The sequence below is a fragment of the Copadichromis virginalis genome, linkage group LG23, assembly GCF_057382275.1.
Source record: "Copadichromis virginalis isolate Kocher_CV1m ecotype Utaka linkage group LG23, C_Virginalis_male_GT1.1, whole genome shotgun sequence".
Taxonomy (NCBI): Eukaryota; Metazoa; Chordata; class Actinopteri; order Cichliformes; family Cichlidae; genus Copadichromis; species Copadichromis virginalis.
Window position 1 is genome coordinate 52,634,750 of NC_140639.1, and position 15,452 is coordinate 52,650,201.

A 15,452-nucleotide genomic window follows, 5' to 3' on the forward strand; every position below is an offset into this window, starting at 1 on the left:
ACCTCTCATCCGAGAAGTTTCTTCAGTTCTAAGGTCAAATGGTGGAGAGTCCCAGATATAAACCTAGTGGGAGTGACCCCCCACAGAGGGACAAAAGGACCCCCTGATGATCCTCTAATCGCCTGAGCCAAGGTGGGAAACTGGGCGTGGGTCCCAATCAGCCAGAGTTTCGGGTGAGTTCATTGTGAAACCTGGCCCCACCTTATCATGCGAATTCCTGAGGTCAGATGGCCCAGGATGTGAGTGGGCGTTAAGGCGTCTGGGAAGGGATCTCAAAACTGGATTATAGATGGCAGAGAGTTGGTGTCGTAAACCCCGCCTCTGTTCAAAGATGGTCGCTCACAGTGGACATAGAAGCTTCTTACACTCCTCTTTCAAACCATCTGTCCTCTCTGTCCAAAATGTGAACGTTGGCATCCTCAAAGAGTGACCTTTGACCTTTAGATGCAGATGGACTGCTGAGTCTTGTCCTGTGGAGGTGGCTCTTCTGTGTTGTGCCATGCGCTTGTGAAGTGGCTGTTTGGTCTCTCCAATGTAGAGGTCTGGGCATTCCTCGCTGCACTGTACAGCATACACCACATTGTTAAGTCTGTGTTTTGGCGTTTTGTCTTTCGGGTGAACCAGTTTCTGTCTGAGCGTGTTGCTGGGTCTGAAATACACTGGGATGTCGTGCTTGGAGAAAACTCTCCTGAGTGTCTCTGATACACCGGCTACATAGGGGATGACAATGTTGTTGCGTCTGTCCTTCTTATCCTCCCTCGCTGGTGTCTGGTCTTCTTTTCTGTGCCTCTTTGCTGACTTTAAGAACGCCCATTTAGGATAGCCGCACGTTTTGAGTGCTTCCTTTACATGTGTGTGTTCCTTCTTTTTTCCTTCAGGCTTAGAGGGAACATGTTCTGCCCGGTGGTGTAGGGTCCTGATTACTCCAAGTTTGTGTTCCAGAGGGTGATGGGAGTCAAAGAGGAGGTACTGGTCCGTGTGTGTGGGCTTCCGGTAAACTTCGATGTTGAGGTTGCCGTTCTCTTCAATGTGCACGGCGCAGTCCAGGAAAGGCAAACAGTCGTCCTTTGTGTCTTCCCTGGTGAACTTGATGTTTTTATCCACAGCGTTAATGTGCGCAGTGAAGGATTCCACTTCTTGTGTCTTGATTTTGACCCAGGTGTCGTCTACATATCTGTACCAGTGGCTGGGTACTCTTCCTTTGAAAGAGTCAAGAGCCTTCCTTTCCACTTCCTCCATGTAAAGGTTGGCTACAATAGGTGACACGGGGGAGCCCATGGCACAGCCATGTTTTTGTCTGTAAAAGCCTTCGTTGTATTTGAAGTATGTGGTGGTGAGGCAGAGGTCTAACAGTGTGCAGGTCTGATCGGGGGTGAAGTTGGTCCTGTCCTCCAAGGAGCTGTCAGGCGATTAGAGGATCATCAGGGGTAGTGATGGGTCGTTCGCGAACGAAATGGCTCTTAGAGCCGACTCTTTGACGTGAACGACGCGAGCCGGCTCCTTATCGCGAGCCGTCACGTGGGTTGTATTTTTTTTTTTCTTCTCTCACCCTCTCTCTCGCACTTTTTTCCCGCTTCACTCTGCACGCCAGCCTTGTGCTTTACGCTGGGCAGAGGGGGGAGGGGCAGTAGTTACACTCAGTAGCACAGGATCAGAGCCAGAGGGAGAGAGAGAGAAAGAGAGCAGGGACAACAACGTCACATTAGAAAGGTATAGTAATCATCCACAGCTATTTTCGGTTGCAGATGATAAAGGATTCAGAAAGTTTATTCATGCAGGTCCATATGACAGAGAATGTGCATGTTCTTTTAGTTTTCATATTTTCATTTATATTTAATTGTGTTGTGGTTTGCAGTGTTTTGTGTTGTTTTCACTTTAAATTTGTAAAAGGAAAAAGCTGAAAATTTAAATAGTTAAAAGTTGAAATGTGAATAGTTGATTTTTGTATTATATGATTTATTTATTGCATTTTATGTGGAGTGAATAAATAAAAGTATATTTACGGTGGCCCCTAGAGACAAAGCACGTACAAACTTCAAATCAAGTACGAACTCTGAAGCATGTACAAACTCCAAAACACGTACAAACTCCAAAACACGTACAAACTCCAAAACACGTAAAAACTGAAAACACGTACAAAACACAACAGAAGTGCTCCAGGATGCTAGGCGCAGTGTTGAGCTTTTGTTACCTAGTGGCTACACAAGCCAGCAAGTACCAACGACCGGATTTGGTGTGTGGTAGTAACAGGTAAATGAACTTTTTTTTTTTTAAAATTATTTGAATATATATGAGTGCCTGTGTATAAATACACAAACAATACACACATGCTTTCAATTGTGTAATTTAAGTGATCTAGTAGCTCTGCTTTGGAGGTTCAGTTCATGCTAGAAATGTGTTTTGGAGTTTGTACGTGTTTTGTCTCTAGGGGCCACCGCATATATTTATATATAAACATATATAAATAAAACCACTTTTTTTTACGTTAGTAATTCCTTTTGTGCATAATTTTATATTATTGTTAATAATAAATTAATTAAAGCAACAAAACACCCCGAAGAGCCGGTTCGGAGCCAAAAGAGCCGGCTCTTTTTAGTGAGCCGAACCGAAAGAGCCGGATCTCTAAAAAGAGCCGGAAATCCCATCACTAATCAGGGGGTCCTTTTGTCCCTCTGTGGGGGGAAACTCCCACTAGGTTTATATCTGGGACTCTCCACCATTTGACCTTAGAACTGAAGAAACTTCTCGGATGAGAGGTGAAACGTCTTCAAGCAACTTAAAGAAGTCCAGACGCTTTTCTTTGCAAGCTGCTTTGACTACGATGACCTGGATGACTGAGAACCTTCACAGACATGTTATAGAGCTAGTTTATCACTTTAAAATGACAACACTGCACTAAAACTCTTCTTATCAATAGTTAAACAATTTACAGTGGTCATATGTTCATTACAGTGGATGCACAGATGTTAATGCACAATAATCATATAGGATGCTGTGCATTAAAACCCACCTCAGCCAATCTGTCATCAGTTCAACACTTCCAGTGGCATTTATCCACAGATGTGGTTATTTTGACAAATGGAATTAGGTACAAAATAAACAGCAGTTGTTAAAGTCCAGACCTCAACTCAATACTGTGGCAGGACCTGCTGAATCACAGTATGGAACAGAACTGCACAGAGCCACGTGAAAACTTTAACACAACGTACATGTTTGCTTCCTGCCAACAGTAACCAGTAGTGATGTGCGATACCACTGATTTCCTTTCCGATCCGATATCAAGTAAAATTCAGGGTGGTATCGGCGATACTGATCCGATACCGATACTCTGTACAAAAACTTAATGTTTCATTGCATTTCATAATACAATATATAATTGTATTATGTAATTGTAATAATAACATAACCATATTGCTTCATAATGATTAGAGGACATCAGACAACTTGTTTTTATTGCTTAATAATGCAGAATAATCATATAAAAAAAACCAAAACCTGACGTTGTGCACTATTTGAGCATGTTGTCTGCCTGCACCACTAAAGGACTCTGCGAGAGACGTCTGTCTCGCCCTAGCAGCACCTGTCCCTGTCCTCCTCTTCAGTTCGCCTCAACATAAGCTCGTCATATTCTGTGATGTGATTTACTCTGAGGTGTTTGACGAGGTCAGTGCTGTTGCCACAACACCCCACTGTCTTGCCACATATATCACAAACCGCGACTTGACTGTTTGTGGAGGTAAAACGCGTCCACACATGACTCTGTTTGCCCTCAGCCATTGTTGTGAGTGTGCACGCCAGGGGCTGCGACACACGATCCGAATGATATAGTTTCTTTCCACTGCGTTCATTTTAATGGAAAAACTACAAATTTACCCCAGAGTACTAAAATATCGATATTATAATATGAGAATCGATTCTAGAACATAAATTGCTGGTATCGGAAGAATCGATATTTCAGTATCGATCCGCACACCACTAGTAACCAGCAATTCTTACCACAGAGAAATGACTCTCAGACAGTGTTCAATGAAACCAAAGTGAATTATGTAGTAACTGTAAAAGTTATCGACATAACTGTGTTGTTGTCATAGAGCAGTCACACTATATTGATGTATTTGCTTTGTGATATAAAAGCTACCAGATGAATTTCCAGTCAAATGCACAATTTGTTGTCATATTTTCTACTGAAATGTAAAAAATAACATTGAATATCCAGTTTAGTGAACAGAAAGGTGCCATGCTACACAACGTGAGCAGTAGTGCTTGCTACTACAAGAGTCAGTCAGTCTATTACACCAAATTCATACCATGCATTTATCTGTGCCTACTGGGTAAATGCACAAGTTCAGAACTTTGTCCAAGGATACTTTGACACATGAACTGGAGGAGCCACGGATCTTATTTTGAGGAATGACCTTTTACACTTTACAGCATTCTGCTAACCATACACACAATAATCTGTGTATCGTATAGTATGGTAACACTATAGTCATTACCCTCATAATCTTTCAGCCCCTGAAACAGGGAAGTTTGAGTTTTTTAAATTGTTATTTCAAAAAGCAGAGCCTTGTGATTCAAACGATGTAAACCACTTTCAGTTTGAAAGTTTCACATTAAGTGAAATATAAGAACCCAACAGTGGATCATGACACTGTCAATATGGGGCCCCGCAATTAAAACATAGTGGTTGCCTTAAGGTCTTTAAAGCATCTGATGCTTTGATGTAATCTCTTTCCACTAATGACAAACAAATGTGCACTTCACTGAAGTGCCACACAGTCGGCCTGGAGCCCTTTATGGTCTGGGAAGTTAGAGAAACGTTGTCATCTTTGCATACATTTGATTTGTGCTTCCTGTTCTCCTAAAACACATTAAAATAGTATATGTTATATGTTATCATACTGTCTTTAGAACAGATCATAAAACAAAAGTGAAACACTGAATATTAGCTCCGATTATTTGTTTATCTAGTCTGTTTAGTTGTTTTAGTAACCTCAGTAAAACATTATTGTGCGCTTCCTGATTTTTGTAGGTTCAGGTGCCAATATAGCACTGAAAACACTTTTAGTGTATTTGTTTAAAAGTTGTAAACAAAATAAAATGTAATCACATTCTGCATGAAAACGAGTTCCTGATTTTAAAAAAATCATTGGGTTCAATTAAAAAAGACATTTTTGTTGTATTTTCTTATCTACAGATATCCACGATGAGAACGGGTTAAAGCCAGTCATGGTTTACATCCACGGAGGATCCTACATGGAGGGAACTGGCAACATGATTGATGGCAGCATCCTGGCCAGCTATGGAAATGTCATCGTCATCACAATCAATTACCGGCTCGGAGTTCTCGGTGAGTCCGCCGCTTTAATTGTGGTGTTTTAACTGGTTTGGAGAAGTGCTGATTGTGGCATAAGTGGTTCATTGATTTATTGATTGATTTGACTGTTTGGCTTCCCCTCTTTCATTAACTGGCTCGCTGTTACATTCAGGGAGCGGGACATTAGAAATGTTCTTCTTTGATCACATATTTATCTTTGAAACTTTTCCTTAAAAATTGATTTGCAGCTGAAATTCATACGTACACAGATATACTTGATACATTATTCCCACTCATCATCGTGGAGTTTTCAAGCTGCGGTTTCTTTTTCCTGTTCTCCAATCCTCCATGTTGCCAGGTTAGGACGTGGTTTGCATTTTTGTCTGTATTCATCTCTGTTTAAAATACCTTTATATCAGTGCAGCCCACATTTCTTATTAGGACAATAACCCTTTTCTTTTTGAGATGAACTATGAAGAGACGTGTTTCTCTGAAAGTATTTTATCAAATTGTAACAACATTCTTTAATTTGGCATGAAAAAACCCTTTAACCTAGCTATCCCAGGTTGTCAGAAGAAAATGACAGATACGCTTTTCCAGGGTCAGATTTCGAGTCAAAGCTGCACTTTTTGTCATTATAGTAATTATTTAAGTCATGATGCAAATGGACAAAGATTTGGGTGCTAAGGCTTGTGTTTGGTGGACCAACTGTGTCAAGATCAAAACAGCTTGCTGACTTGATAATCTTGCTAATGATGAGGTAGGCATAACGGCACTATGATTTTTCCTTTAGAAAACAACGATGCATGTATATTAAGATGTATGTTGACTTTGTGAATGAGTCTAAAATCATTGGTTTCTCTGATAAACTTTATTACTTGCTTCATTTTTTCCTGATGGCAGCGTGCAACCATTCTGCAGGGATGTACAGTGGTCCCTCGCTATAACGCAGTTCACCTTTCGCGGCCTCGCTGTTTGGCAGATTTTTTTGTGCAATTTTTTTGATATTTTTTTATTTTATTTTTTTGTGCAGCGCATTCTGTTCTGAGTCCTGATTGGCCAAACAGACACAACAATGTCGACGAAACGTCATCACCTGCGGGCGCCTTTGGTTTCGTTCTATGATACTGGACTTATTTTTCTACGAAGGTTTGAACTTCGAGAGTTTAAACAAGAGAGAAAAGTGTGAAAATGTTCATGCCTGTCTGAGAAAAGTGTGTAAAGTGTGTAGTGAGGGGGTTTTACAGCCTTAAAACATCTATAAGAATTGTAAAAAATAAAGCTGGCTACTTCGGGGATTTCAGCTATCGTGGGTTATTTTTAGAACGTAAGTCCTGCGATAAACGAGGGAGCGCTGTAATTCTAAAACCGAGATGGATAAAAGCACTGAAGCCTTCTAACAGTTGTACTAACTTACAGTTACCAGTTTGAATAAGTAGTCCATATTTCCTGTATAGTGTCTTTACAGCATGCATAATATTTATAAATCCCTCATATTTTGGCATCCATGTCTTAGATTTAGATACAAATAACCTGTTTCCACTCAGCATGATTGTAATTGTTCAGTTAGGTAAGATAAGAGGAAGATATTGTGTCTGTGTTCAAACTGCTTTGGAGAAGCATCATACAACTTTGATTTTCCTTTACATCAAGTTTGATGAATTGACTGGTACATCGTCACATACAGGAAATCTCGACCAACTGTTTGTCTAAAGGGTCAGAGTCTCTGCTTCTAAAGACTGTCGCCCTTTTAAAGTGGTGGTGGGCAGACACAGCTAGCTCTACCTGCCTGCAGTGCCTACCCAGCTTCCTCATGTATAGCATTTAACTGAGTAGTCCCACAAGTCAGATTTGTTTACCAGCCAGACTCTCCCCTTAATGACTTGTTGCACTAATTTAGTGACTATGAAAATAAACCTAAAGGATCTGTTAAACCTGATGAAACACATCAAATTAAGTTTTGAAAACAAAGTATAATCTAGTGTGTGCTGTCAATGCTGTTATTTATTTCTCAAGTGACGGCTGCACATTACAGCTCTCAAACGTTGAACTGGATTAAATGATTAAGGGTACTGCCTAATGAAGACGGTGTGGAAATCTTTTTATTTCTTGGCAGATAAATTGACATTTGTTTGACTGACTATTCCAGGTATTCCTGGTATGCGTTCTGTAGGGTTGCCAACTCCCTGAAAAATAAATAAGGGACACCTCGTGGCCAGGGCTGGGCAACCCAGTTGTCTTCACCCTTCCCAGTGTGGTAGCTCTTTTTTTTGTGTGTGAAATTATTTTTTAACCATTTGACTTGAATTTGATTTAAGCAGATGCATATTCTTTGTGATATGAACACATGTGAAACAAATGATCATTTAGCCATTTATTTTTAGCTCAAAATGAAAACATTAACACATAAAACAGGTCTCTTTCTTAAACAGAAGCCTGTCATGCTTAACTTTTGAGAATATAAGTAAATCTTTCTTTAAAAAGAACTCTGTCCTGCTTAACTTAAAATTATATAAATTAATAGAAAGCAATAGAACAAAAAACATTCTTGTAACTGTGCACATTTAGTGCATTTAGTACAATTGGCTTCAGTTGAGGTATTATTTCAGCTTTTCTAATGCTAATCAGCTGCTCCTGTTTGTAAACCCGCTTGTTCCCATGATTCCCATCATAACTCATCATCATTATTCATCTATGTATTACTTTTATGTATTAGTCATGTATTTGTTGTAATCATCTATCCTTGCAGTTGTTTATTACACAAAATAAGTTATATTATCACACTTCTGGCCACATAGCGCTGATATTCACCGCACATGCCCATATTAACCTTAACCAGAGGGTTTAAACAACAAACAGTGTTTACATACCATATCTGCTTCTGCCGTGACCTGGTGGACAAGAAATTGGTTAAGGGTTCCCCGAGCTTTCACGCCCCTCATGTTCTTCATGTGCCCACCACTAGAAGCATGCCTATGGAAAAAGTGCGCCGGCACACAGTGCAGTGCGCTTTATAGGTGTTATCGTGCACTTTCCCAGCCAGGTGTTTTCCCTTTCCCATTCCTCCCTGTGCTTTTGCAGCCTTTTTTTTCTTTCTCTGAGGGGAACAAACATTGCTGCTCTAATGCTGGGCGCACACTGTGCGGTTTTTGGCCCATTTTGAGCCGATTTTTGAGTCATGCGACCGATTTGGTGATCGGCCCAATTTTGGCCTTCATCGTGCGTGGTGTAGTATACGTGGGGTAACGAGAATTGCTCGTGAGCCGCTCACACTGCTCACGCTCAAACACGTAAACGTCGGTGAAAAAGACGGAGCAGCGGTGCAGCGTGTGATCTGGACACAAGCAATGGAGGCACAACTTGTAGAACTTTGGAAAGCTCATCCGAGCCTTTTCGATGTGGCCTCACAAAATTATCACGACCACAACAACCGTGAAAATAGTTGGATCTACACTGCTGCTTAATCACAACTGATCAATGTTTTTCATTAGCAATTTAGCAAAGTTGATGGTGGTGGTGTGTCTGTGTGAGTGAAAGACAGAGAGAGCGAGCGACAGATTGTCTGTTATAACCTTCATTTTATGGAGGCACAGTGTGAGCACTCAGGTCGCATCAGAGCATCGGGCGGTATAGTGTGAGACCCTGCATCGTGACCTACCAACTTCTAACCCCTGCGAGTCAATCGTGCAGTTTGAAAATCGCACAGTGTCTGCCCAGCTTTAGGTGTACTGTCATCCGAGACTTGCACCGCAGTGTCGGCGTTTGTTTCCCCGCTGGCCATGCTTGTTGTTGTGGTCATCTGTTGTCTTCCAATATTTTCTCTGTAAGCGACCTTTCCTCGACCAATGAGATGAGCGGTAATCCGACTTGTCATACTCAAATTGTCATAAGTGTGCTGTCAGCTCATTGGTCACAAAGCAGGAGAGGGGCTGGGAATTATGTTTTCAAACAAAGTGTTAATTCCATTAACATTTATAGACTACTTTTGATTCTCACTGTATTACGGGACAAAGTGCGTCCCTTATTAGCTCAATACGGGACGTGTACTTTTGTTTCTAAATACGGGACGATTCCGTTTTTTAAGGGACGGTTGGCAACCCTAGCATTCTGTGTTCGAGTAGCAGCAGATTAGCATTGAGTAGCACACCATGCTCTAAATCAACAAATTACATACATACATTTGTTGGGTCTGCGCTTCCACAGGCCCCGCTGGTTTAGAAACGTATTCCCGTTAACGACAAGGAAGCAAGACAATCAGCAATCGATCGATTTTTCTTGCGAGAAAGGGAGGCTGGTCGGAAGCAGGCTCTTGGAGCTAAACGCTCCTCACCCGTCTCCTAGCCAGCTTCAAATAAACAGCCTTCCTTGCCGCCTTTTATTGAAAACAGTTACAATACACACAAGCACCACCCATTGTAAAACCCGCCTATGGTTCTAAAAGACACCATGTGTGTGCACGTGTAAGCACGTGTGTGTATGTGTGTGTGTATGCAAGTGCGAGAATGTGTGTGTCTGTATGCATCTGAGTGTTTGTGTTTGGGGGTACGTTTGTGTGACCTCATGCTCACCAAAAGGGTCATAAAGGCAGGAAGTTTACTAACCAAGAAAACAGAACCCTCACATAGGATGTCCCATAATAAAACACTACATCCTCCCCCATCATTCAACAAGCTGGAGAGGTGCTCAGAGACAAAGGGATGTCTTTGATAATGCTGCTTGAGTTAAGACTTTACAAATTTAAGTAACGCTATGACAACATTTAACAATTTAAACCTAACAACGTTCCTGTGAAAATGTTTCACACAATTTCCAGCATAGATGCTACGAACACCACCCCTGACATGAAACAGCTCAAGTTGTTCATTTCACACCTTGATAAGCAGCTTTATGTGGCTGCTTCACCTAATCGCTAATGTTATGTTAAGTAAATCCATATAACAGAAAGAATATCCGGTCGTTAAGTGATGACGTGATGAATCCTACTTCCGGGCCTAAAGTAGTCTGCGTTTAATATGGCTTTTGTGTTGTTAACATGTTTAATGTTATGTATTTTCTTCTATTTGATCTCAAAAAGCTCCTAAAACAGTCAGTGATCACTGTTGACCTCCCTCGGCTTTTATTACCGCTAATCATTTATTTAAGCTCAGTTTTTAAACCCTTAGGATGTAGCTACAGCCCAGCCCATGCAGCAGTATATGAATGACTAACCTCGTATTGTGGATGGATTATCTCAGTTGTTCTCCTGGTTGAAGTTTGGTCCTTTTACAGCATCCTGCCATGCAATTACATTTGTTCCTGACCACCGAGAACACTCACGTTAACTTTTATCCAGTGGGAAAAAAGTTAGCTTGTTTATATTATGCTAACATAGCTGTGTCGCTAGCGGTCACGTAGCACATCATTATATACCAGCTAGCCCAACTTCAGTAACCCTACAAACGTCACTGCTGTTTAGTTTTCTGTCTTCATTTATGCTGGAAGTGATAACAGAGCTGTACGTTTGAATTTGTTTCCAAAACCCCGCAGTCAGGACATGCTATATTGTATTTAGATAGAAGCTAGCGAGCTAACTTCCTGCTAACTTCTAACTCTGTTAAATGTCATAAATTCCATTTTCATGGATGCCTGGATGTTAAACTCAGTTGTTACACCTGGTAGAGCAGAACGCTGCAGCGGAGTTTAGGCCCAGACACGGCTAGTGATGTCAGACTTAACAACCGGATTGAGTGTGAGTATGTTGAACTTGTTACCATGTTACCATGGCGATTTACCCCAGTAAGAAGTGAAATGCTTTCATAGTACTGAAAACCCAGGGTTACCCCTGAAGTTACCTGGACAAGCCAAAATCCTGCTGGTAGTAGAAGCCTGGAAGTCCCTGGAAATTGTTAGGATAAGAGCAGCTACAAGTGCATTGGACAATATATGATGATCTCCTACAGGCTAGCATCTGCTCATCAGATCAGTGAAGTACAGAATGCAGCACTAAATAGTAAAAACAGCAGCCAGTCTGAAACCAAGGAGGAAAGTAGCTAGAGTAGTTAGCTATACACCTACCAAGCTGTTAAGATAGTTTTGCATAATTTGTACACAAAATGTGTACATAAATATCTGACATGTAACAGATGAATTATCGATGTAAACCTGTTGCTGCAACCTCCCTGGCCTTTAGTTCCTCACAACCATCTGTGCTTCAGCTGTAGGTGTATAACTTGAAGTCACATGGTGATCATGGCTTGCATGTAGAAAAGCTACAGGCCGCAGAAATAGACTATCGAATGTTTGCAGATCAGGGAGCCACATATGAACCCCAGTCAGACTGGTCTGGTAGGACCTTTGCTCTTTTCAGTGTCTCATGTTGTCGTGTTTATTCCTGTGCTTGAAATTTTCAGGCAGAGCCCAACAAGAACCCTGTCTAACACGTCGTTAGAAAAACTTCCATAGGTGTTCAACGGAGCTGAGATCTTATTGTTACAAAGGCTATAACATGGGATTTCAATTATTTGCATATTGTTCTTAAATGTGTCACTCATCTGTACATATGGATGAGTGAAACTTGTCTTGACACCAGTTGTTGTTCACTTCTGATGAAGCTGTTTTCAACAACCACCTTGTTATACAGATACACACAAATATAAAACACTTATCTCGGTGTTAAATATCAAATTTCCTTCATGGTTGTTGTTTCCGGGTTTGAATTGAAAGTGCGCTCCATGTGGTTTGTTTGCTGTTTGCATGAGGTGTGTTGTTTAGTGAAGTGAAGCCACAGTATATCCTTATGAACGCTGCCGCTGCTCTGCTGCACTGTGCCGTGCTTTGCTCTGCGCCGTGCTTTGCTCTGCTTACCATTTGTTATAAGGCCGAGCTGTCTGCACCAGTCTCTATATTTAGTTTCCTGGGAGCCGGGGGGAAAAGGTGTTCTGGAAAAGTGTGCACTGCAGAGAGGAAAAAAGAGAAGAGGAGAGAGACAGAGAATGAGAAAAAGAGGGAGAGAATACAGATGAAAAAACAGATAAAGACAACGGATGAAGGAGAACATTAGGACAAATAACAAAAAGACAGTCAGAATGGCAGCGTAGCCAGAAAGATGATTCTGTTCAGCTTTCAGCAGAATCACCTTTCTGGATTAACCATGCACCCAGACATTCAAATACTAAAATCTTTATGTAACAAAGAAAAAAAAGGGAAAAAAATCACTCATGAGCATCAATCTGGTTACTTAAGCATCGTAGAGTGGCATTATGAACAAACTGGTGACAGTTCTGTGTTTGTTACTTTGTTTCTTTTCCTACAGAGAATGGAACGTTTTAGGGTTTGACTGGATTGATTTTTAAGATTTCTATCATCATCCTGCTCTATTAAAAAGTGTTTCCCAATACAGCTAAATTATTCTGTTACATTTAGGAGAAAGCAAAGTGATGCAAAAGTCAAAGATTCAGTTCCATGAAAACCATCTGATTTAAAATGCCTCAACAAGCTTACTACCAAGAACTACAGAGTTTCTCCCAAACTGACTGACTGTTCATTTCAGTTTAAAATCCTTCACTTGAAACAAACCCCATCTAGTTTTCAATTCAAAAAGGTTTTTTAATATAGTGCTAAATCACAACAATAATCATCTCAAGGCACTTTATGTGTCAAGTTCAAAAAAGAAAGTATAGGAAGGCTTATGGCCTCGCCACCATGAGTACGCCTGATCTCAGAAGCTAAGCGGTATGGGGCCTCGTTAGTACTTGGATGGGAAGCCATCTGGAAATACCAAATACTGCAAGCTTTGGGGCGTTTCTGTGGCTCAGAGGTACAGCGGATTGTCTATTTGGAAAGTTGGTGGTTTGATCCCCGACTACTGCATTTTGCATTTGTCCTTGCTGAACCCCAAACTGCCCCCAATACCTACATCAGCATGTGAGTGTGTGAACGTTTACTTAAAGTGTTAGGTACTTGTATGAATGTGGGTGAGTAAGAAAGTGCTGTGGGTGGAGTCCACAGTGCAAATGAAATCCTACAGTCTGAGCCAAAAAACCCACAGACACAAGTGAGGAATCGTTCAGGGTCACTGGATCACCCCTAACTGCAGGTTTTATCAAGTTTTGATCCTATATATCTTCCAAAGACCCCTGTATACTGCATCAAGCAAAAAGAGCCCACTGAGAGCACAGCCTTACTTGTGATTCCTGAGTTTCCAAAAGTAGAATGGGAGCGCTTCAGCTATCAGGCCTGTCTTCTGTGGAGCCAGCTCCCAGTTGGGATTCAGAATGTCCCATTTGCTTTTAACAGTGGGCTTAAAATTTCACTTTTTGAGTATAAAAAGAAAAAAGCTTACACTCAGGAATGATTAGGGTGACCCTGAATCATATTCTAGACCTTAGGCTCAGCCCACTGGACCTCTAATGCACTGTTTTTGACCCTCCAGTGCTTCTTAGGGTTAGGGTTAGGGGTTACTTCTATTCTATGCCATTAACTTGTGTTTGCTCTCTCTCGCAGTTTTTTTATTTTGTTGTTTTGTATTCTCTCTGTGCACTCTTTTCCAACTTTTCTTTCCCTTCCTCTCCCAGTCAATTATGAGAGACTGTTAAAGACCCTTTGTGCCCAACCATCGTCAACTATCTCTCTCTAACTAGGGAATTCAGCGAAAGCATCCTCCTGTTCATTTGACATTGTACCTGCATAATTATTCAAAAATGTCTTCCAGGCTATTGGTCCATCTGTGCTCACTCTAATCCACTCTTCACTGGCGTCTGGTATAGTTCTGGTTTATTTTAAAAATGCTGCTATTCTCCCACTTTTACAAAAACCTCAGCTAGACCCTTCTCTTTTGAGCAGCTACAGACCAATCTCCAAATTACCATTAATTGCTAAGCTTCTAGAAAATGTTGTGGCTAAGCAGCTTATAGCAGCTCTTGAAAACCACAGCATTGCACTAAGTTTCAGTCCGGCTTTGGGTCAGCCCTTCTTTGGGTCTCAAGTGACATTTTGATGAGTAATGATGCAGGAAAATGATCTGTTCTGCTTATGTTGGACCTCGCGTCGGTGTTTGACACAGTTGACCACCACATCCTGCTTGAAAGGCTTAAACATTGGGTTGGTCTACCTGGAGCTGCCTTGGAGTGGCTCTCATATCTACATCACCGACGTTTTTCTGTGGTGGTCTCTGATTTTAGGTCATCCTCTACCTCCCTAACTTGTGCTGTCCCTCGGGGTTTGGTTTTGGAGCCTTTATTGTTTTTAGTATATCTTCTCGCCCTCCAGCATATAATGGGCTCCTTCAAGAACATTTCTTATCACTGTTATGCTGGTGACATTCAGTTGTATGTTTCTTTTAAGCCCCAGGATTTATTGAAGCTTCAGCTTCTGAATGACTGCTTAGATTCTATCAGATGTTGGCTGCAAATTTCCTCCAACTCAACGAGGGGAAAACTGAAGTCCTCGTATGTGCTCCGGACAGATTTTAATCCCAGATAGTGAAAGTCCTTGGTCCTCTCTCGGTCTATGTTAAATCCTCTATCAGGAATTTAGGTGTCACCTTTGACTCGACTCTCGCATTTGGATGGGCATGTGAATTCTCTGGTTCGGTCTTGTTTTTATCATTTAAGAAATGTGGCTGAGTTAGGCACTATTTTATTTTGCTCTGATTGCTATATGTACATTTATTTCTTCGCGCTTCTACTATTGTAACTCACTGCTTATGTGTCTAAGGTTCCCTGGAGCTTCTGCAGGTTGTGCAAAACACTGCAGCTGGGCTTTTGACTAAATCCAGTATTCACATGTGACACCGCTGCTATCTGAGCTACGCTGGCTTCTTATTGAACTCAGAGTCCATTTTAAGATCCTGGTTTTGACTGGTCATCTGATCAGGACTTGCTATGAAACAGACTAACATGAGAACTAAGGGTGACAGAGCTTTTGCCACTGTGGCCTGAGACTGTGGACTCAGAACTGTGTTTTTAAAAAACAATTCAAAACTCACCTTTTTAAAACCGCTTTTGGTTCATTTTTGCCTGTTTTATGTTGTCTGTTTCACCTTTATGAATTGTTAACTTAAAGGTGATATATAAATACAATGTTATTTGTTATTAGTTATTTAACACAGGATGGTCTGTAGCGTATTCTATAAAGCACCTGTGAACTGGAACTATAT

General features: G+C 41.1%; 1 protein-coding gene across 1 annotated transcript in view; it reads left to right on the forward strand.

Moving 5' to 3' along the window:
* nlgn4xa (neuroligin 4 X-linked a) overlaps nucleotides 1–15,452 on the forward strand; it is a 112,077-nt gene that overhangs the window by 40,296 nt on the left and 56,329 nt on the right. Inside the window, exon 3 of the mRNA XM_085447586.1 lies at nucleotides 5,198–5,350. Within this exon, the coding sequence (XP_085303712.1) occupies nucleotides 5,198–5,350 (153 nt within the window). The remainder of the gene's footprint in view (nucleotides 1–5,197; nucleotides 5,351–15,452) is intronic.